The 24,527-nt window shown below is 40.6% G+C and overlaps 1 protein-coding gene across 1 annotated transcript; it reads right to left on the bottom strand.

Moving 5' to 3' along the window:
• Positions 1 to 458: 458 nt before the first annotated feature.
• Positions 459 to 24,120, bottom strand: LOC130921978 (SAM pointed domain-containing Ets transcription factor). The gene is made up of 6 exons (XM_057846384.1): positions 23,928 to 24,120; positions 7,398 to 7,820; positions 4,459 to 4,656; positions 4,343 to 4,390; positions 4,107 to 4,241; positions 459 to 4,003 (listed from the first exon to the last, which is right to left on the bottom strand). Exons 2-6 carry the CDS (start codon positions 7,810 to 7,812, stop codon positions 3,825 to 3,827), a joined length of 975 nt encoding a protein of 324 aa, XP_057702367.1. The 5' UTR covers positions 7,813 to 7,820; positions 23,928 to 24,120; the 3' UTR covers positions 459 to 3,824.
• Between the last annotated feature and the right edge of the window lie 407 nt (positions 24,121 to 24,527).

A 24,527-nucleotide genomic window follows, 5' to 3' on the forward strand; every position in this document is an offset into this window, starting at 1 on the left:
ACAAATGCGTTAAATAAATTAGAATTGTTATTACAATATGAGTAACACCCACCCACACAAACCAATATAAAGACACACAGAACACTTTAAAATGAAACTTTATTTTTTTCACCTTGACCTATAACCTTACTCACCTTGGCTTCACTGATGCAAAAGCATTGCACTTTCATATGAGTTGTTTTGGAAGGTGCACTTCTTTCCTGGACTTGGTGGGCTTGGACTTGGTGCTGATGTGGTTAACCTATGTTGACAATTACAGGCCTCTCTCATCTTTTCAAGTAGAACTTGCACAATTGGTGGTGGACTAAATACTTATTTGCCCCACTGTAATTTGTTGTTCCCTTTTTCTCTTTGCACACATCTTGTGATGAAATATAGATCAGTCATAACTCATAATAATCACTTGCAGTGATTTTATTATGTTCATGTTCAGAAATAACATTGATCTTTTTGCACATATTTACACAATTTCTAGTTATATAAAAGTTTCTCTTTTACTGATATTTACAGCATTTTGTGCTTCATTGTAAAAATGACGATTTTGAAAAATGTCAGAATTTCTGTTTCACATATTAAGCATTCACAACCTGCTAATTGACACTGAAAGAATCAAATTCCATGTGTCGATTGTTCAATCATTAAATCAACATCAATCGAATCAAAAACGAAACTGCTGTAAATGTAGCCGTTAGCATTTTTTCGTTTCATATAATGAAATTAAATCGACTCAAATTGCTTTGCTTTATATCTTCGTAATGTCATACTTATGTTGAAGAATGAAATTCGAACGCACAGGCTGGGAGCATAATTATATAAATAATAAATTATTAAAATCACAGCGCGGAAGTTGTCCATGTATGTTTTTCCAGCAGGGCTAAGCACGAAAAGTGGTATATGGTGTGTGGCAAAATGTATTTTGGCATGTGGCTTTTTTTTGCCATGCGGCAAAATGTATTTTGGTATGTAGCAGTTTTTTTTTTTTGCCATGTGGCTTATTTTTTGGTATGTTTTTTTTTTTCTTTGTATGTGGCAAAATGGTTTTTGGCGTGTGACTTTTTTTTGCCATGTGCCATTTTTTTGGTATGTGGCAAAATGTATTTTGGTATGTAGCAGTTTTTTTTTTTTTGCCATGTGGCTTATTTTTTGGTATGTTTTTTTTTCTTTGTATGTGGCAAAATGGTTTTTGGCATGTGACTTTTTTTTGTCATGTGGCATTTTTTTGGTATGTGGCAAAATGGATTTTGTTATGTGGCATTTTTTTTTTTTTTTTTGTATGTGCGTAGCATGACTTGGGTGCCAGTTGATTGTCACTGTGCTGTAATGGTAAGTGTAGGGTCAAAAATCACAGACACACGTTTGCCTGGCATTTAAAATGAATGGAAAATTTGGACGTGCATAGTCGTCAATGGCATGGACGTGCATGGCCTGCAAAAATGCCATATACCCCCCAAAAAGCCACATACCAGAAGAAAAAATGCCACAAACCAAAATCCATTTTCCCACATACCAGAAAAAAATTCCTCAAGGCAAAAAAATGCCACATGGCAAAATCAATTTTGCCACATGCAAAAAAAAAATGCCAGTTGGCAAAATCACTTTTTCCACATACCAAAAAATGCCACATGGCAAGAAAATGCCACATGGCAAAAATATGCCACATGGCAAAATCAATTTTGCCACATGCAAAAAAAAATGCCAGATGGCAAAATCACTTTTTCCACATACCAAAAAATTGCCACATGACAAAAAACTTTGTCACATGCCAAAATCAATTTTGCTACATGACAAAAAAAAATGACACATACCAAAATACATTTAAGTGTAGAGTCAAAAATCACAGCCACACGTTTGCCTGTGATTTAAAATGAATGGAAAATTTGGACGTGCTTAGTCGTCGATGGCATGGACTTGCATGGCCTGCAAAAATGCCATATACCCCACCAAAAAGCCACATACCAGAAGAAAAAAATGCCACATACTAAAATCCATTTTGCCGCATACCAGAGAAAATGCCACATGGCAAAAAAATGCCACATGCCAAATACATTATGCCACATGCAAAAAAAAAAATGCCAGATGGCAAAATCACTTTTGCCACATACCAAAAAATGCCACATGGGAAAAATATGCCACATGCCAAATACATTATGCCACATGCAAAAAAAATGCCAGATGGCAAAATCACTTTTGCCACATACCAAAAAAATGCCACATGGCAAGAAAATGCCCCATGGCAAAAATATGCCACATGCCTAAATCAATTTTTGCCACATACCAAAAAATTGCCACATGACAAAAAAAGTGTCACATGTCAAAATCAATTTTGCCACATGACAAAAAAATGCCACGTACCAAAATACATTTTGCCACATACCAAATAAAAAATGCCACATGCCAAAATCAATTTTGCCACATACCAAAAATGCTACATGGCAAAAAAAAATTCCACATGGCAAAAAAAAAAAAAGCCACATACCAAAATACATTTGCCACATACCAAAAAAAAAAAAGTCACATGGTAAAAAAAAGACCACATGCCAAAATGCATTTTGTCACTTGGCAAAAAAATGCCAGATGGCAAAATCAATTTTGCCACATACCAAAAAAATGCCACATGCCAAAATCCATTTTGCCACATATCAAAAAATTGCCACATGGCATAAAAAAGTGTCACAGGCCAAAATCAATTTTGCCACATACCAACAAAAAATGCCACATGCCAAAAAAAATGCACATGCCAAAATCCATTTTGCTACATACCCCCATAAAAATGCCACATGGCAAAAAAAAGTGTCACATGCCAAAATCAATTTTGCCACATACCAGAAAAAATGCAACATGGCAAAAAAAAATCCCACATGGCAAAAAAAAAATGCCACATGCCAAAATCCATTTTGCCACATACCAAAAAAAATGCCACATGGTAAACAAAGTGCCACATGGCAAAAAGTGCCACATGTTAAAATCCATTTTTGCCACAAACCCCAAAAAACGCCACATGGCAAAATTAATTTTGCCACATACTTTGCCCCTTTTCGTTCTCGCTGTCTCTCTGTTTTTGGCCGGGTTGCATTCGTGAGCGATTCAGTTTAGCACGTGTGTGATTCTGTAATCTCTCGAGAATCCTTACAGAGAATTTAAGTGAATTAAGATATTAAACTCACATATGTTTTACCAAATCTGTTTTGAATATTTTTATGTGTGAATCCCAGTATAACATACAGTACACGGACGTTTACGAGTGCAACACGGACAGTAATACGAACCGGCAACTTCCGGTTGAAGAACCTAAAGTTATATTTTTGTTAAAAAATCCCGTTTTTTAAACGTTAGCATCGGATTTGGGGCAGGGTGAGAAAGAAAAGAAAACTAAATTAAAGCAATATATTGGGGATTTCATAGTATGGTATGAAAAATGCTAAAAGGTCATTTTTGGCTAATTGGTCAATCATACATCGATAAACAGATTCAAGCTTGTTATGAGATCGAACCCAAAGGACAGTCCAAAAATTGCGAGGTTATGTGACTGTTAGTTGGTAATTTGCACGTTTGCCTTTTTTTTTCTTTGGCTGGAGACCTCATTTGAGACTGTTTTTGGGGTGTCGCAGGAAAGCCAAGAAATAACGTGCAAACTCCACCCAGCCGAGATCCAAACCTGCAATCTCAGAACTGTGAGGCAGAAGTGTTAAACACCGCTTCACAGTTCAAAATGGCTGTTAAAAAACAAACAAAAAAAGGCCAAAACTAAACAGGCAGTTTTTGCTTGGGACAAAATAGACTGGCTGTATTAAAAAGTCTATATTGTTTGTTTCCTAATTTGGGCGTCACACAGGGTGCACAAACTGGTAGACAAGCCTCTGTGAAATATCCGGTTTGCGAATGATGCCCTTCTTGTAGTACTGGCGGATTGAGCGGCTCAGCTTGTCGTAGTTCATGGCCGGTCGGTTCTTCCTCAGGCCCCACAGCCGCGCCACGTGGGCTGAGTCCTCGATTTTAAAGATTCCTCCAGTCACACAGGAAACAAAATTTCTATCAATATCTCAAACTTTTAATAGTAGCTCCTTACTGTACATTCTCTTTTCTGATTCATCTTAATCTCCGAGTACCTTTGTCTTTGTTGAGCCAGCGAATGCAGCGTCCGTAGTTGTGAGGTTTCAGCAGAAGTTCTCGCAGGAATTGCCACAAGTGGATGGGTTGACCAGAACAAGACGAATCAGCCTCGGACCAAAGTTCCTCAGTACCTGCGTACGTATAAGAGGGAATAATTCATTTGTAAAAACAATGCTTTGTTGATTGCTCAACTAACTCCATTTTGTGTACTAAACTATATTCTGCAGCCCACCTTGACTTTTGTTGTCTCCAACTGTGCACCTTTCTTTCATCCAGGCAGCTGCGGTAAGAAGAATCCAATTTAAATGATAGAAATTGTGGTTCTTCCGAACAAGCTTTGCAACTTACTTGACTTCCAAATGTCCAAGTGCGCGTGGAGTGTGTCCCCGCACTGTGGCGAGCGCTGGCGGAAGTCCTCCTCGCTCATGGCGCACAAGTCCTTCCCGGTTAACTCTTGGAAGGTTCTCCCCGCGTGAGGAAGCCGGTACAGGTGCTCCGTCCACAGCAGCCATTTCTGAACGTTGCCCACGTTCCACTCCATGGGGTCTGGACCAAAAAATATGACAATTGGATCATCAGTCGGGTAAAAATAAGTGACAAAGTCATTTGGTTAGTAAGTTGTCGGTCTGTTGTAGCCAATTGATGACTCATTGGTTGGTGAACAGCTCTACACCCTCGGCAGGGTCCTCGAGGGTGCATGAGAGTTCGCCGAACCAGTCTACATGTGTTATGTGGATTTGGTGAAGGCTTTCGACCGTGTGCCCCGGGGAGTCCTGTGGGGGATTCTCCAGGAGTATGGGATACCGAGCCCCTAGGTAAGGGCTGTTCGGTCCCTGTATGACCGGTGTCAGAGTTTGGTCCGCATTGCTGGCAGTAAGTCAAATCCATTCCCAGTGAGGGTGGGACGCCGCCAAAGCTGTCCTTTGTCACCATCGAGGGGGTCCAGTTTAGTGGCCTTAGCATTGCATCTCTGCTTTTTACAGATGATCTGGTGCTGTTGGCTTCATCAAGCCTTGACCTCCAACTCTTACTGGAGCGGTTCGCAGCCGAGTGTTAAGATGTTTGGATGAAGATCAGCACCTCCAAACCTGAGACCATGGTCCTCAGTCAGAAAAGGGTGGCGTGTCCTCTCCGGGTCGTGGATTAGATCCTGCCCTAAGTGGAGGAGTTGAAGTATCTTGGGGTCTTGTTCACCAGTGAAGGTAGGAGGGAGCGGGAGATCGACAGGGGAATCGGTGCAGCGTCTGCAGTGATGCGGACTATGCACCGGTTCGTAGTGGTGAAGAAGGAGCTGATTTACCAGTCGATCTATACCTACCTACCCTCACCTATGGTCACGTGGGTAGTGACGACGGAAAGAACAAGATCCATGATACAAGTCGCCGAAATGAGTTTCCTCCACAGGGTGTCCGGGCTCTCCCTTAGAGCTCGGTCATCCGGGAGGGACTCGGTGTGTAGCTGCTACTCCTCCGTGTTGAGAGAAGCCAGTTGAAGTGGCTTGGACATCTGGTTCGGATGCCTCCTGGATGCCTCCCTGGAGAGGTGTTCTGGCCATGTCCCATCGTTGAGAGGCCCCGGAGACGACCCAGGACACGCTGAAGAGACTGTTACTCGGGTGACCTGGAAACGCCTTGGGATCCCACCAGAGGAGCTGGTTGAAGTGGCTGGGGAGAGGAAAGTCTGGGCTTCCCTGCTAAAGCTGCTACCCCCGCGAACTGACCCTGGATTAAGCGTTAGATGATGGATGGATGGATGGATGGATGGATGGATGGATGGATGGATGGATGGATGGATGGATGGATGGATGGATGGATGGATGGATGGATGGATGGATGGATGGATGGATGGATGGATGGATGGATGGATGGATGGATGGATGGATGGACTTTTTTTACTAGTACTTGAGTACATTTTTGCTTGAATTTTACTTCAGTAATATTATTTTGAAGTAACGCTTATCTAACTTGAGTAAAATTATCTGGTACGCTTCCCACCTCTGCGAGGGACTACCAGTATATGCTGGGTCGTCCCTAGGGCGTGTTAGTAGGACACACCCAAAACATCTTACGAGGGAGGCATCAAGAATTCATCCTTATGAAATACAAAAGCATCTGTCTCCTTCCTTTCTAAATTCTGAGACCCTCCGCAGGGTTATCAGAGCTCGACCTTAGAGATGGATTAGAAGCTCAGTCATCAGGTAGGGTCTCAGAGTTGAGCTACTATTTGCACCTGTATCTTATAATCTAACTAATGGCAAAACAGTAAGTCGACAATGCGAAAGTGACAGCTGAAATAACCAAGTCGGGCCAGTAAAATTCTCGTCTCCTTCCTGCACACGATAGTTGCAAAGTCAACAGGTTTTTATGACAATGTTTTTATGACAGCGTACACAAGCATCCAAGCGCTCTCTCTTGCTGTTGTTTGAGGAGACCTCGCCCACCCTGAGACTGTGTACACGTCTACGCGGCCGTCACGACCCGACAGAAGCGATGCAAAGGTCAGGATTAAACACATCCTGGTAAGGGTAAACACTGCTTTGCTCCACTCAGGATATGATGGAGGAGATCTGTCATGCTGGATGAGCTGTGTTGGTTTTGTGACTAAGTTCAAGTAGCTTAAATATCACCGAATAAATATGCCCTCTGTGGTAAAGAACGGCTAATAGGCTTCTTGCGGGAAACTCTTTGTTAAGTTACCATGTCAGTTAGGGAGAGATCCTTATGCCTCCAGTTTGAGTGAACCTGTGCGGGTGAAGGGTGTGCTGAGAAAAGGGTGTTGTGTTCCTTGGATGTGGATGATAGGTGTTTCTGCGCAAGGAATGGGGCAAACTGTAATAAAGAGAGCACATCCTATGTGAGAGATCCTGAGCAGGAAGGATGTTTACCGCGAGGCGAGGATGCGCCTTCAGTGATGGTGAACCACACATGTATGGGGTACACGATCAGTGGCTGCAATCCCAGACAAGTCCGGTGTTGGGATGGGTACAGATTTGCTCCCTGTAGTGGTGAACCTCTGCCTTGTATCTCCAGTGATTTTGGTCCAGACATGGTAGCATGCGTTTCTGGTAGGGATGATCTCATCTCAGTCAGGGTGCACCTCTGACTAGGAGGGATGGATGTCAAGGTTGAAGTGGTGAGCGTGACCCCATTCAATGTGAACATGCTATCATTAAGGCTGATGCCAGAAATTATTTGGATCCAGACACACGCAAATTAATAAGGGTCTGATCAGGCTTCTAGTGGGTACAAGAGCCTAGTATTAAGCCTGAAGACAGGTCTTGGACCTACCTGGCGTGATGTTGAGCAGCTTGCAGGCCGTCTCGATATCCTTGAGCACCTCGCCCACCACCATGCTCTGCACTTGCTCCAGAGAGCGCTCCTCCTCAGGACCCTCCATCCCAGGTGACAGCCCCTGCTCCTGGCTGTCAATGACAGGGCACTGTTCCGGCTCCTCTCCTGCTCCGGCTCCTCTCGCGTCCGGGGAGGCCTCAGACACCTTGACCAGCCAAGCGGCATCCTCCGTGGCCAGCATGTCGAAGCAGGGCAGGTAGAGGCCCGGCATGCCGCTCGCTTTAGCCTCCGCCACGTCCCAAGCTTGCCCGGAATCTCTGTTTCGCTCCATGACGGTTAAAGAGTCCTCAGGCATTTCAAACCGCGATCCGTAAACAGTGATTTCCGCTAATCCTCCAAAGGAATTTGACATGACGACACCTGTGATTGGGACAAGGAGACAGGAGTGATGGAGGAAATTATAGATTGTACCATTATTTCTTAAGCACAAAATGTCCATATCATACATAGCAGAATCTCAGAATCTGGTATTGTTTTTGTTATCCAATCAAAATGCAGCATTTTTCCAAGCTCATCCTTACAGATCTTTAACAACGTAACGCGAGTTATCTTTTACTTTCCTGTTACAGATTCATTTTAGTTCGTAGCAGCTGAATCATCGTCCAATAAGGAGCTCCAGTGCCAGATCGGACGAGAGCCAAAATGATGAGCTGCTTTAAGAACCCTAATGGAGACAGGGTGTCGTCAGGGTGGGAGTTGGTGGGGGCTAACCCTGCAGAGCGTCCAGGCCCACACAGTGCTACATGCGGGCAAACTCGATCGGGCTAAATTTGTGGGTCAATGGTCCGGAATGGTTGCCATCTCAGGGGGCGGCTGACCTGCTTCAGCCCCTTCAGTCGTTTTACTTTCAAGGTGCCCTCGCAACCGCGACCCGTAGCTCTGCTGTCAGCTGGAGATTTTTTAATCAAACCCAGCTCTCTTAGAGCGCTACAAAACTTTTGCAGAAAAAAAAAACAAGGCCGTAATGTTTCTTGGTCTTCTTTTACGACACCTGTCGTAAGTGTTCCTTTAAAGACCTCAGCTGTAGCGCAAGTGCTTTAATCTCAATCTGATGGCCGTGTATCCGACACAGGTGGCATACGAGAGGGCGCTACCCCGAGGCTTATCAGCAATAAAGAGATGCTTCGCAGAGCACATGTGCTCTGTTTGTCCAAAGTTTCCAAGAAATTAAAGTCAATTAAATATTAAGGAATCGGAAGAGCTCAGGAAGTCTTCAAGCTGACCAGCTGTGGTTTTTGTTTGTACTAAACCTCACAGGTAATTTAGATATGATCTACGATTCTACGTAATACTTTAACTACTGTAAGTAGAGATTTCATGCCACGTTTGGACCACTCGTTGCGAGTAGATTTGGGAAAAAATAACGTTTGGCGATATACCGCGATACAAAACTTAACGATACGCATCGAGTTTGCAAAAAAAATGGATCGCGATATGCGCTGTCATGTACAGTGCCTTGCAAAAGTATTCGGCCCCCTTGAATCTTGCAACCTTTCGCCACATTTCAGGCTTCAAACATAATGATATGAAATGTAATTTTTTTGTCAAGAATCAACAACAAGTGGGACACAATCGTGAAGTGGAACGACATTTATTGGATAATTAAAACTTTTTTAACAAATAAAAAACTGAAAAGTGGGGCGTGCAATATTATTCGGCCCCTTTACTTTCAGTGCAGCAAACTCACTCCAGAAGTTCAGTGAGGATCTCTGAATGATCCAATGTTGTCCTAAATGACCGATGATGATAAATAGAATCCAAATGTGTGTAATCAAGTCTCCGTATAAATGCACCTGCTCTGTGATAGTCTCAGGGTTCTGTTTAAAGTGCAGAGAGCATTATGAAAACCAAGGAACACACCAGGCAGGTCCGAGATACTGTTGTGGAGAAGTTTAAAGCCGGATTTGGATACAAAAAGATTTCCCAAGCTTTAAACATCTCAAGGAGCACTGTGCAAGCCATCATATTGAAATGGAAGGAGCATCAGACCACTGCAAATCTACCAAGATCCGGCCGTCCTTCCAAACTTTCTTCTCAAACAAGGAGAAAACTGATCAGAGATGCAGCCAAGAGGCCCATGATCACTCTGGATGAACTGCAGAGATCTACAGCTGAGGTGGGAGAGTCTGTCCATAGGACAACAATCAGTCGTACACTGCACAAATCTGGCCTTTATGGAAGAGTGGCAAGAATAAAGCCATTTCTCAAAGATATCCATAAAAAGTCTCGTTTAAAGTTTGCCACAAGCCACCTGGGAGACACACCAAACATGTGGAAGAAGGTGCTCTGGTCAGATGAAACCAAAATTGAACTTTTTGGCCACAATGCAAAACGATATGTTTGGCGTAAAAGCAACACAGCTCATCACCCTGAACACACCATCCCCACTGTCAAACATGGTGGTGGCAGCATCATGGTTTGGGCCTGCTTTTCTTGAGCAGGGACAGGGAAGATGGTTAAAATTGACGGGAAGATGGATGCAGCCAAATACAGGAACATTCTGGAAGAAAATCTGTTGGTATCTGCACAAGACCTGAGACTGGGACGGAGATTTATATTCCAACAGGACAATGATCCAAAACATAAAGCCAAATCTACAATGGAATGGTTCAAAAATAAACGTATCCAGGTGTTAGAATGGCCAAGTCAAAGTCCAGATCTGAATCCAATCGACAATCTGTGGAAAGAGCTGAAGACTGCTGTTCACAAACACTCTCCATCCAAACCTCACTGAGCTCGAGCTGTTTTGCAAGGAAGAATGGGCAACAATGTCAGTCTCTCGATGTGCAAAACTGATAGAAACATACCCCAAGCGACTTGCAGCTGTAATTGGAGCAAAAGGTGGCACTACAAAGTATTAACGCAAGGGGGCCGAATAATATTGCACACCCCACTTTTCAGTTTTTTATTTGTTAAAAAAGTTTAAATTATCCAATAAATTTTGTTCCACTTCACGATTGTGTCCCACTTGTTGTTGATTCTTGACAAAAAATTAAAATTTTATATCTTTATGTTTGAAGTCTGAAATGTGGCAAAAGGTTGCAAGGTTCAAGGGGGCCGAATACTTTTGCAAGGCACTGTAACTTGATTAATACAGTTCATACAGTGTATCACAAAAATGAGTACACCCCTTAAGAACAATGGGGCAAATAAGTATTTAGTAAACCACTAATTGTGCAAGTTTTCCCACTTGAAAATATCAGAGAGGCCTGTAATTGTCAACATGGGTAAACCTCAACCATGAGAGACAGAATGTGGGGAAAAAAAACAGAAAATCACATTGTTTGATTTGAAAGAATTTATTTGCAAATCATGGTGGAAAATAAGTATTTGGTCAATACCAAAAGTTCATCTAAAAACTTTGTTGTGTACCCTTTGTTGGCAATAACGGAGGCCAAACGTTTTCTGTAACTCTTCACAAGCTTTTCACACACTGTTGCTGGTATTTTGGCCCATTCCTCCATGCAGATCTCCTCTAGAGGAGTGATGTTTTGGGGCTGTCGTTGGGCAACACGGACTTTCAACTCCCTCCACAGATTTTCTATGGGGTTGAGATCTGGAGACTGGCTAGACCACTCCAGGACCTCGAAATGCTTCTTACGAAGCCACTCCTTTGTTGCCCTGGCTGTGTGTTTGGGATCATGGTCATGCTGAAAGACCCAGCCACGTCTCATCTTCAATGCCCTTGCTGATGGAAGGAGATTTTCACTCAAAATCTCTCGATACATGGCCCCATTCATTCTTTCCTTTACACAGATCAGTCGTCTTGGTCCCTTTGCAGAAAAACAGCCCCAAAGCGTGATGTTTCCACCCCCATGCTCCACAGTGGGTATGGTGTTCTTCGCATGCAATTCAGTATTCTTTTTCCTCTAAACATGAGAACCTGTGTTTCTACCAAAAAGTTCTATTTTGGTTTCATCTGACCATAACACATTCTCCCAGTCCTCTTCTGGATCATCCAAATGCTCTCTAGCGCCTGGACGTGTACTTTCTTCAGCAGGGGTACACGTCTGGCAGTGTAAGATTTGAGTCCCTGGCGGCGCATTGTGTTACTGATAGTAGCCTTTGTTACTGTGGTCCCAGCTCTCTGTAGGTCATTCACTAGGTCCCCCCGTGTGGTTCTGGGATTTTTCCTCACCGTTCTTGTTATCATTTTGACGCCACGGGGTGAGATCTTGCACGGAGCCCCAGATCGAGGGAGATTATCAGTGGTCTTGTATGTCTTCCATTTTCTCATAATTGCTCCCATAGTTGATTTCTTTACACCAAGCGTTTTACCTATTGCAGATTCAGTCTTCCCAGCCTGGTGCAGGTCTACAATTTTGTCTCTGGTGTCCTTCGACAGCTCTTTGGTCTTGGCCATAGTGGAGTTTGGAGTGTGACTGACTGAGCTTGTGGACAGGTGTCTTTTATACCGATAATGAGTTAAAACAGGTGCCATTAATACAGTTAACGAGTGGAGCCTCTTTAAACCACGTTAGAAGAAGTTAGACCTCTTTGACAGCCAGAAATCTTGCTTGTTTGTAGGTGACCAAGTACTTATTTTCCACTCTAATTTGGAAATAAATTCTTTAAAATTCAAACAATGTGATTTTCTGTTTTCTTTTCCACATTCTGTCTCTCATGGTTGAGGTTTACCCATGTTGACAATTACAGGCCTCTCTAATCTTTTCAAGTAGGAGAACTTGCACAATTGGTGGTTGGCTAAATACTTATTTGCCCCACTGTATATCTTTTCATGGGACAACACTGACAAAATGACACTTTGACACAATGAAAAGTAGTCTGTGTGCAGCTTATATATTAGAGTTAATTTATTTTCAACACCAAATATAGCCATTAATATCTAGACCCCTGGCAACAAAAGTGAGTACACCCCTTTGAAACAACGTACATCCCTAAATGTCCAAATTGAGTACTGCTTGTCATTTTCCCTCCAAAATGTCATGTGACTCGTTACAGGAGTGCTGTCAGCATTGTTGCAGAGATTGAAGAGGTGGGGGGGGGTCAGCCTGTTAGTGCTCAGACCATACGCCGCGCTCTACATCAAATTGGTGTGCGTGACTGTCACCCTCTTCTGAAGACGGTACACAAGAAAGCCCGCAAACAGTTTGCTGAAGACATGTCAAAAAAAACACATGGATTACTGGAACCATGTCCTATGGTCTGATGAGACAGGCGGGTACTGTCTTCAGAAGAGGCTTTATACAAATCAACAATCCTGGATCGCAGGTCTTCAAAAAGCTGTTTTGACCGAGCCATGATGCACATCAGACAATGCTTCTCATCAAGACAATTCTTACCAGGTGTGTGTTTTATAGTGGGCAGGGCAGCTTTAAACCACTCATCAGTGATTGGGCACACACCCGACTTAAATTGTTTTGTAAAAATTGTTTCAATTGGTCTTTAAGTCTCCTTAGGCAGAGGATTCACTTACTTATTTTTCCCCCTTCTGTCATTGTTTGCATGTTATCCTCATTAAAATATGAAAACCAATAAATGTTTGGGTGGTTTTAGTTAAAGCAGGCACTGTTTTTACATCTGTTTGATTTTGACAAAGATCAGATAACATTCGATGGTGATTTTATGCAGAAATGTGAGAAATTCCAAAAGGTTCAGATACTTTTTCATACCACTGTGCTGGACATTTGCTAGTTTTCCTTCAGTTGAGTCAGTCCAATTGTTTGTCACTTTGTTAGGGGTCAGTCAATTTCTCTGTATAGTAGGGTTAGTCAGTCAGTTCAGTTGATATTTCATTGAGTTAGTCAATCTCTTAGATAGACTGTCAATGGGCTAGTGAGTTATCCAGACTGTCGGGACATCATTTTTTCAGTTTAGAAGTTATTTACTTGATTAAACAGTCTTTTGGTTGGTCAGTTCGCCAATGACTTGGCCAGTCTTGTATTTTCTTTTTTAACTCATTCACTCCCATCCATTTTCACCAGAACAAGGCCCTTTGCTCCCGGCCGTTTTACTGGATTTTGACTGATTTTGCAAGGCCCACAGAAGATTCTGTTCTATTGCTATATAAACATGGAACCCACCAAAAGAAAGATTAGGCTCTCTTCTTTCAGCAGGAAAAAAGTAAGTTCATATATTTTTCCATTCTTTAGAAATCAGCATTCGAAAATAGCTTAGATTGAGCAATTTGCCAATTTCTGATTTAAAAAAACAGAGAAATTGAGATTTTTGCATACATTTCAAACATAACTTTGACTTTAACAAAGCTATTTTTTGCTTTAGTTACATCCCAAACATCTGAATAATGTTTTCCTTTTACAAAATAACATAAACAACAAGACAAATAGAGCTTTTGATGGCAAAGTAACAGGATATTTACACATAACTAACTGAGAGATGACGCTGTTGTGGCTCCGCAGCCGGGTAAAATTTTCCCTTATCGCCGCCTGTCTCATAAAGATGGATTTTTTTGAGTCTCGGCGGGGTCTGTTCGGTGAGCAGCACGGACTCAACAGCATCGTCCGCTGCACTGGTGGTCCCGGTCGTTCTGCTCGGTCGTCCAGCGCCTGGCATCCTGGACGCCATTCGGTCGTCTTCTGCCGGCGCCACTGCCGTGTGGCCCGGCCATTCGTTGCCGTTGAATCGGGTTGTGGGTCTTCCCAAATGCACTACTGCCCTCCAGTGGCCAGTTTTATTGCTTTAAAATGGATTTTCATCTTTGTGCTTTGGAGCTAAATTGAATCAGAACCCAGAGATGTCTCTTGTAAAAAAAAAAAAAAAAAAAATGTAAAAGACGTATAGAATATGTCTTTGGGACACTGAAACAATTAAAAACAGAACGTTTTTGGGAGCAAATGAGTTAAATGTCTATTTCTTTTCATGCTCGTCCCCCAAATTTGAATGAAGTTATCGCTCCACTCTCCTAAACAAAAAAGAGCTTCGTCCTGCACTGTTGGTTTGAATGATTCTGAGCCCCCCACTGTAAAGTCTTCTCCTCATCTTTCTTTTATCTCCTTTTGTGTTGCCTCTAAGCCACACTAGAGTCTCTCTCCGCCGCCGCTGCGTGTCGACTCGGCTGTGCGACAGCTTGCGCTAAGCCCATTAGCAAAGCAAATTTAGCCGTATGAACTTTTTTCCAAAAGGAAGAGGGGACACCGGGGTAAGGTGGCGGTTGGGCGCTAGGGGCTTAAATCCCTGACTGATCTCTAAATGAGTTTGTTCAAGTCGCTGATATTCATTTGAGGAGTATTAGACTCAGTTTGCCAGGCAAAGTCAGAACTCCCGCCGGGGGAAGCGCATCACTTCCGCATGCGTGCCCCTATTGAGCGCGGCGGCGGCGAGCCCCGCACGCGGAATCGGATTTCTCGCTACAGCATTTACCTGCCTGCTTGAAATTCATATGTAACCATACTTAAGCACTTTTATCATGCCTCCTTACTTGTGGGGCCCCCTCAATAACATGAGTCAACCATCTTTAACCCTTTCATGCATGAATTATGATTTATTTACCTCTTAAATATTTTTTTTAATCACATTCAGATCGGACAGGGGTCTTAAACTTGCAGCTAGGGGCCAATTTTGGCCTACGGGATATTATTTTTCGGCCCTAATTTGACATCCGATTGCAATATTTTCACTCTAGGAATTTCATTGATTCATTTTTTTGTTTTGTTTTACAGTCCCTGACAAAAGTCTTGTCGCTTATCCATTTTGTTGAAACAATTGCTAATAACCCGGCTTTTAATTATTCAATTCGTTTCAGAAATGGCTCATATGAAAGGTAAGACCCTCGCAAATGATGTTGAATGTACAAAAATATATTTGTTCCACTGAAAAAAGATTAATCATTTAATGAAGACATAAAGGTCAAATTTTGGCAAGACAAAAGTTTTGTCGCTTACAGAAAGTAGTGTGAAAATTGGACAAAAAATGTACTTCAAATACAAAAATATGTTACATAGCATAAGCGAATTAAGTAGTGGTGCTGTGAGATCCAAATATTATATTTTATATGACTTCCATGCGGTTCGGCAAGGATTCATACAATTTATTGATGAAGTCATCAGGAACATCAAAGAAAGCAGTCTTGCATGCCTCCCAGAGTTCATCAACATTCTTGGGTTTCGTCTTCCATGCTTCCTCTTTCATCCTACCCCAGACATGCTCAATGATGTTCATGTCTGGTAACTGGGGTGGCCAGTCCAGGAGGATCTTCTTTGCCTTGAGGAACTTTGAGGTAGAGATTGAAGTATGCGATGGAGCACCATCCTGCCGCAGAATTTGTCCCTTTTTATGGTTAATAACGTAAGCGGCAGCTAAGATTTGTTGATATTTCAGACTATTTATATGGCCTTCCACCCTGCAGATATCTCGCGCACCCCCATACTGGATGTAATCCCAGACCAATGATTTTGCCACCACCAAGCTCCACTGTTTTCCGAGTGAATCCCTGATCCATACGGGCTCCAGTAGGTCTCCTGCAATATTTGCGGCGACTGTGGTGTAATTCAATGGAAGATTCATCTGAAAAATCAACCTTTTGCCACTTTTCCAGCATCCATCCTTTTGACAGGCCGTGGGCCTTGGCAAATGCCACACGTTTTTTAATTGTCTGCACCCTGAGAGATAAATAGTCTGAAATATCAACAAATTTTAGCTGCCTCAAACATTCCTAACCATAAAAGGGACTAATTCTGCAGCAGTATGGTGCTCCATCGCATATTTCATTCTCTACCTCAAGGCAAAGAAGCTCAAGATCCTCCAGGACTGGCCAGCCCAGTCCCCAGACATGAACACCATTGAGCATGAGCATGGAAGACGAAACCCAAGAATGTTGATGAACTCTGGGAGGCATGCAAGACTGCTTTCGTTGATGTTCCTGATGATTTGTATGAATCCTTGCCGAACTGCATGGATGCAGTCCTTCAAGCCCATGGAAGTCATACAAAATATTAAATTTGGATCTCATAGCACCACTACTTAATTCGCTTATGTTATGTAACATATTTTTGTATTTGAAGTACATTTTTTGTTCAATTTTCACACTACTTTCTGTAGGCGACAAAACTTTTGTCTTACCAAAATGTGACCGTTATGTCTTCATTAAATGATAAATCTTTTTTCAGAGAAACAAATATATTTTTGCACATTCAACATCATTTGGGAGGGTCTTAGCTTTCATATGAGCAGTTTCTGAAACCAAATAAATAATTAAAAGTCAGGTTATTAGCAATTGTTTCTACAAAACGGATAAGCGATAAGACTTGTCAGGGACTGTGTAAATTTTGTGTGACATCACATAGGTTAACTCGGTCTGCCAGAACAGATGTTCGATCCATTTCAATTGGGAGGGATTGGAATTAATATTTTGATTTCAAAATAAAAAGTAATTTATTTTGTGGAAAAAAACTTCTGAGAGAAAAATTTGAAACCTTTTATTTTAAAAAAAATGTTGGCTGGGGAAGGGCCGTGTCCCTTAGGTGGCTACCGCGTGGCATTTCCACTCGTCTGCAGGACTATCACATGTCTAAAGGGATTCATACATGACTAGGTGCAATTAGACACTCTCAAGTAGAAGAACTTGGTGTCAGGATTAGCGATCAGGCAGCATAGAATAGGATGCCAACACATCCACAATCACAAGGGATTCACACGAATACTGAGTTCAACAACCCACATGGCCGATTTGTGTACACTTCACCCCTCCCATACACTTATCTTTCTGACACCCCCCCCCCTTTCTCCTTGGTCATCAGGCCCCCCACATGGTGACAACCGGAAATACAACTAGCTAACGATAGCACCAACATATTCATAGTTAGTGTAGGCATTCGATGTACTTCTTGTTGTTGTTTGTGCTTCTTCTGTCTATCTATTCTGTCCCCTCCATTCCCCCCTCCTGTTCGCTGATTTCTCTAATAAAGGAGGCATGTTGAATGATCACAATGGGAGTATGTCATACTCCCATGTGATACATTGAAACTGTTCAGACCAATCGGACACTCAGATTCCCATTGTCTGTTTCAAGCAGCTGAAAATGACAAAAAAGGGGGGAAAATGTTGTTGTTTTTTTTTGTTAAACTCATTGGCTGCCATTGACAGAGATAGACGTCCAATCCATTTTAACTGGAAGGTCAGGCAGTAATCATTCAATGCCAGTACAGATACAGCACTAAAATGATATCATCGGTATCGGGGAGTAAGAAGAAATAACATGCCGATGCCGTGGAATTAGAGCAGTCAAACGATTAAAATTGTTAATCGAGTTAATCACAGCATAAAAATTCATTAATCGTAATTAATCGCAATTCAAACCATCTATTAAATATGCCATATTTTTCTGTAAATTATTGTTGGAGTGGAAAGATAAGACACAAGACTGATATATACATTCAACATACTGTACATAAGTACTGTATTTGTTTATTATAACAATAAATACACAAGATGGCATTAACATTCTGTTAAAGCGATCCATGGATAGAAAGACTTGTAGTTCTTAAAAGATAAATGTTAGTACACGTTATAGAAATTTTATATGAAAACCCTCTTAATGTTTTCGTTTTAATAAATTTTTTAAAAATTTTCAATCAAAAAATAAACTAGTAGCTCGCCATTGTTGATGTCAATAATTACACGATTCTCATGGTGCTGAACCGATAAAATCAGTCGCACCCAAGCGCCAGCAGAGGGCGACAAAACTCAAAAAAACACAGGTAACAAGTGCACATGTCTCTGAGCTGTCATTTTAATCTGTTTGAGCGGGGCATGTGCGTTGCATGTGCAAATATTTTAACATGATTAATTTAAAAAATTAATTACCGCCCGTTAACACGATAATTTTGACAGCCCTACGTGGAATATGTTTTTTTTTTTTTTTAGTTCTAGTTTCCAACTGCTGATAACTCTACCCAAGATGGCCACCAGCAACGCACAAATGCAATGCAAATGCAAATAGATCGGACATCTTGAACCGTCAATGGCAGCCACGGAGTAAATGGCAAATTCTTTGACATCGATAAAATATTCTTTTATCGGTCGGGAAATAAGATCGTTGTGACTTCATTTTAATACCATCGCCCCTACCAACAAGGCCACTCCAAGGCCATATTGGTAGGGGTGATGAAAGGCCTTTTCATGCTCATGCCATGAATTGAAATGCGTTTATCACTAGTAGACGCCCAATCTACTTGAAGTGGGAGGGTGGCAGCAAATGAACGTTTGTTTCTTTGCTGCCATCCCTCCCATTTCAACACTAATTTCCACATGTCAAGTTTTGATCCCTGAGTTAATGGGCTGTTTTTAGTGACTAGCTACAGTGAGGCAAATAAGTATTTAGTCAACCACCAATTGTGCAAGTTCTCCTACTTGGAAAGATAAGAGGGGCCTGTAATTGCCAACATGGGTAAACCTCAACCATGAGAGACAGAATGTGGAAAAAAAAAAAAAAAAAATCACATTGTTTGATTTTTAAAGAATTTATTCTCAAATTAGAGTGGAAAATAAGTATTTGGTCACCTACAAACAAGCAAGATTTCTGGCTGTCAAAGAGATCTAACTTCTTCTAACGAGGTGTAACGGGGCTCCACTCGTTACCTGTATTAATGGCACCTGTTTTAACTCATTATCGGTATAAAAGACACCTGTCCACAATGCTCAGTCAGTCACACTCCAAACTCCACTATGGCCAAAGACCAAAGAGCTGTCGAAGGACACCAGAGACAAAATTGTAGACCTGCACCAGACTGGGAAGACTGAATCTGCAATAGGGAAAATGCATAGTGTAAAGAAATCAACTCTGGGAGCAATTATTTGAAAATGGAAGATATACAAGACCACTGATAATCTCCTTCGATCTGGGTGTCCATGCCAGATCTCACCCCGTGGTGTCAAAATGATAACAAGAACGGTGAGCAAAAATCTCAGAACTACACGGAGGGACCTAGTGAATAACCTACAGAGAGCTGGGACCACAGTAACAAAGGCTACTACCAGTAACGCAATGCGCCGCCAGGGACTCAAATCCTGCACTGCCAGGCGTGTCCCCCTGCTGAAGCCAGTACACGTCCAGGCCGGTCTGCGGTTTGCTAGAGAGCATTTGGATGATCCAGAAGAGGACTGGGAGAATGTGTTATGGTCAGATGAAACCAAAATAGAACTTTTTGGTAGAAACACAGGTTCTCGGGTTTGGAGGAGAAAGAATACTGCATTGCATCAGAAGAACACCATACCCACTGTGAAGCATGGGGGTGGAAACATCATGCTTTGGGGCTGTTTTCTGCAAAGGGACCTGGACGACTAATCTGTGTAAAGGAAAGAATGAATCGGACCATGTATCGAGAGATTTTTGAGTGAAAATCTCCTTCCATCAGCAAAGGACATTCTGTCATTCTGTCTCTCATGGTTGAGGTTTACCCATGTTGACAATTACAGGCCTCTCTAATATTTTCAAGTGGGAGAACTTGCACAATTAGTGGTTGACTAAATACTTATTTGCCCCACTGCACATCAGGCTGAACTCAAGCTTGTTGTGCGGGCCATATTCAATCATATTGTCATCATTTCCTCAAACACTGATCGAATGATCGCTTCCTGCTCCTCCTAGTCAAAATGAATCGGACGTCTATTGCCGTCAAGAGGTGTTTTCAATATCAATGTCCCTATTTTATGACCTACCACAACACGTACTCTGCGACCTCCAGGACTGGCATTAAATGAGTTAAGCTAATGATAACTGTACTAAAAGGAATAAATGAGCCTGTTTGTCCATCGTTTGTCATCGATGCCACTTTGTGACAGGCACCCGAGTGTTTATATGGGAGTTAATGAGTAGGAAAAAGGGGGACATCTTCCCCAAAATGAAGTGTGGGTTTTTTAAGTGTGCACAGCCAGGCGGGACTGTTTGTTGTGAGTCACTGACAATAGGGGGTTTCGTTGTTTGAGTTTAGGATCACGCCCCTTTTAGGCTCTTTACGTCTGCATAATTGATGGAAATGATCAACCATTTAGTTGTTATGGTTTTCTGGAATGTTACTTTAAATCAGTTTATTACTTTTTCAAACTAAGGCCTCGAAAAATTGATCTTCAGAAGCAAAAATTGTCATTAAATACTATATCATGAAATGTAAATGAAACAATTTAATCCATACCGATAATTATCGTGCACCTCTAATTTTCATAAAATGTTTTAAGTTCTATTAATAAATATGGCGGAAAGCACAGACAAGACTGAAAAAGCAGGTTCTGCTCTTGCACTCCTCTTGAAAAGAAACAACTGTATTTTAAGCCAAAACAACTGTTGTGTTTGATAGAATATGTCGATATGCTGCCATAGCAGATTCATGGCGCAATAAGCCACCAAAGTATTTTTAATTTGTCCGTTTTACCCTGGAAAACCCGGTTTACAGACGTCGCGCAACCGCTTTGGTTTCAACCTAGCCATCAAAAGAAGGTAAGTAATCGTATTTATTATTCGAAATTTTTGTCATTTTTAGATCATTAATTGATGTCTAATATTTACTGTATTGGCCCGAATATAAGACGGTGGGTTTTTTTGCATTGAAATACGACTGAAAAAGAGGGGGTCGTCTTATATTCGCGGTCTAGGCATTATACCCATTCACGACGCTAGATGGCGCCAGATATCATTGAAGCAATGTTCTGTCATGACAGAGCTCAGCTACTCTGAAGTTTAACCAGTTTGCATTATTTTATTGCAGTGTTTTTCCTTATTCAGATTTGTTTCAAGGCTAGAGTTACAGTTAGACTTCACTTTGATGGTTAATGCAGTTATTGCAATTTTGTTGTTTTATCACAATAGATTGGTTTATTTACATTTCAAAAACCAGAAGCCAGACATTTACAAATGTGATTGCTCTTTAGTTTACATATTTAAATGTTCAGATATTAAGATTTGAATGAGGCAAAATAACATGATTTTTCTCTCAAATATATTGTTATAATCATTTGTTCCAGATGTACCGTAATTATTTTCTGTATAAAAATTAATTTGGTGTTCCAAAAGTCCTCTTTTAAACTTGAGTCTTGAAAAAGAGGGGGTCATCTTATAATCAGGACTGTCTTATATTCGGACCAATATGGTAGTTTAAAAAAAAAAAAAAAAAACGACTTTAATAAATTATTCACTCGCATATTCTGAACTTTTAAACAAATTACATCATAATGAAAAAATTGGTGTCTGCAAAAAAAGTCCCGGATATCTACCTCATAACTATCGCTTATTTGTATTTTTTTTCGTTACTGTCGCATTTTCCCCAATATTTTAGATGATAATCGATCCAAACAAAGAAAAATTGAAAACAAAAAACATTTAAAAGGGTAAATATACGAAAATGAAAATCTCGACCACTCCTTGATGTCTGCAATTTCTGCATCGCGACCCTTATTATATTACCATGTTACACCCATAAAATCCCCCCCAAAATCCGGCTATGGCCATTCACAGCTGTGTCTTGACACTCGGTGATACATGCTACATGGAGTTTTTGAATCAAAACAAGGTACGTACGCGATAATATCTCATCAAAATCGTGGCGTCTGTAATTCTGCTCTAGCGTGCTCTCGCCTAAAAAAATTTAACAACAAAAACACAAGCCCAGGTGTCACACTGAGTGAGTAAAAAAATATGATTGTAAAATGTGTTTTTCTATTAATTTGTTTGATTCCTATTCAGTACATGACTTTATTTTGTTAATAAAGGGTACAGAAAATCCGATATCCCAATATTGTCTGACTCAAAAATCCGATTTTGATATCTACCCAGTGCCGATATATGGGTTGGTAGACTTAACATATTAGGGTTAATTACTGTGATGCCCAGAGGTGGGTAGTAACGCGTTACATTTACTCGGTTACATTTACTTGAGTAACTTTTGAGAAAAATGTTCTTCTTGGAGTAGTTTTACCACGAAATACTTTAGTAGAACACTACTCTTACCGCACTACTTTGGGCTAGACTAGACTCGTTACATTTTTCGTCTTCATTGTACATATTGACTTTATCATTGCCAGATTAGCCGACAGTGGCCGTCTCAGTTTCACAAATGAGACGTCGAAACAATAACCAAATGACTCCACAATGTTTTTTCTCCACTAGAGGGCTCTCATGCTCTTTAGACGGGTGATGTTTCATTTTGTTGTTCTGGTCTGAATTTGATGATTTTTGTGTCATCATTTTAGGCTAATATGGTCATGTAATAGGTTATAATACAGTTTAATAATAATAACAGTTCATATCGATGAAGTTGTGCTGAGAAATAAAAATATACCATGATTTAAAAAAAACATTGTAACCAGTTAGTCACAATGTTACTAATTACTTGAGTATATATTTCAACAAATACTTTTTTACTTGTCCTTTAGTAAATTTTTGAATGACTACTTTTACTTGAATAATATTATTTAGAAGTAATGCTACTCTTACTTGAGTAATTTGGCTGCTTTACCCACCTCTAAGGCCCCAGTAGATGCTTTAATAATGATAATACTCACATTAAAAATAACAAGTATCTTAGTTTGGAGACATCTAATGGCCAATAAGCATAACTGCTGTGCTAAGCTGTGACTAGCCCTTGTAAAAAGGGAGAAGTTTCTACATTCACTTTGAAGGCAACATGCATACTGGACGGAACTGATCATTGAAAACTGTTGTCGATATTATCCGATATCATTTTAAAATGCTTTCATCGGCCGGTATTATCGGCTACCCAATAACATCGAACAACTCCAGTTGTTACATATTTTGCTGTTGGCTTGCCTTGGAATTTTTTTGAAATGACAAAAGTGTTCTGTTGTTCAAAAAAAAGGTTGAAAAACAGGGTCTTAAACAGTACATTAACTAATTTTGAACCTCTGATATAATGCAAGTTATGCAACTAATGAAATGTCAGTTTGCAAAATTCAATAAAATAAAAATGAAAACAATTTAATACAATACATATTTTTATGAAATGTTTGATAATATACAAATGTTTTTTTTTTTTTTTTATTGTACTTTGTCCAACTAGTTTTGAACCTCTGAGAAAGGAGCGTACAAATGTCAGTTTGAAAAAATAAAATCAAAATACATATTTGGCTATTAGGATAGGCCTTATTTGTGAAAACAAATATCCAACTTATTTTGAGTCAATGAAAATGGAGTTTACCATATTTTGCTAAAGAATAAGATATAAAATGCAACTTCAGGTCACTATTTTTGTAGTTTATCAGCTCTTATTCTTGTGTAAATGTCTTAGAATCATGGTAAAACAAAAATAATAATAATTCAAATAATTTTGTCAAAAACCCCTAAACCCCTAAAATTGAATGAAGCAAACAAATAAATGAAATAAAATATCTACCTTTCTGTACTCCCCACTCAAGCAAGGATAGCCAGAAAGTTCTCCTATTATGTATTCTGCATCTTAAATACATTTTTTTTTTAAATTTCCAATGATTTTTTTTTTTTTTTTTTAAAGCCCAAATCCTGAACATTTAGCGACTTCTTACCTGCTTGGAATTCCAAACTTCAGTTTGCGCAAGTGATGTTCTTGATGGCTTCGACTTGTGATAAAGTGTGACCACTGGAAAAAATACAGCTTTGGGGTACATGGGGCAAAAAGAAACAAATGAATTTAAAAAAAAAAAAAAAATTAAAAAGGGGCTTCACGGTAATGTTACAAATAAGTTACTACAAGCTGGCTTGAAGTCAAAGCACCTGCTAAGGAGGCCGGCACACCGAAGGAATTCCAACTCCATTGACAGCTATTCAAATTTATAGGTCGGCTTGTTTACATAATGCGCACGAGCGTGCGTGTGTGTGCGCATATCAGCATCAGCTCAGGTCTCATCAAACACCAAGTTGATCCCATTGGAGGAAAGTGAACTAAGAGTTCAATAGAGCATAAGGACATGCAGAAATTTGAATAGGGGTTTGTAGACTTTTTGTAGGCATTGGAAGTAAATGTAATCAATCATTTCAATCACAACTACACTACAAAAACGCATCTCCTTAAAACTGGTTAAATTCCCTTGTTTCAGCGCAAATTTACTAGTCAGTGAAATGATCTGCCAGTGCTTTAAGTAAATTTTACTCAGATTTCTTGAAAT

This window comes from Corythoichthys intestinalis, chromosome 9 (assembly GCF_030265065.1).
Source record: "Corythoichthys intestinalis isolate RoL2023-P3 chromosome 9, ASM3026506v1, whole genome shotgun sequence".
Taxonomy (NCBI): domain Eukaryota; kingdom Metazoa; phylum Chordata; class Actinopteri; order Syngnathiformes; family Syngnathidae; genus Corythoichthys; species Corythoichthys intestinalis.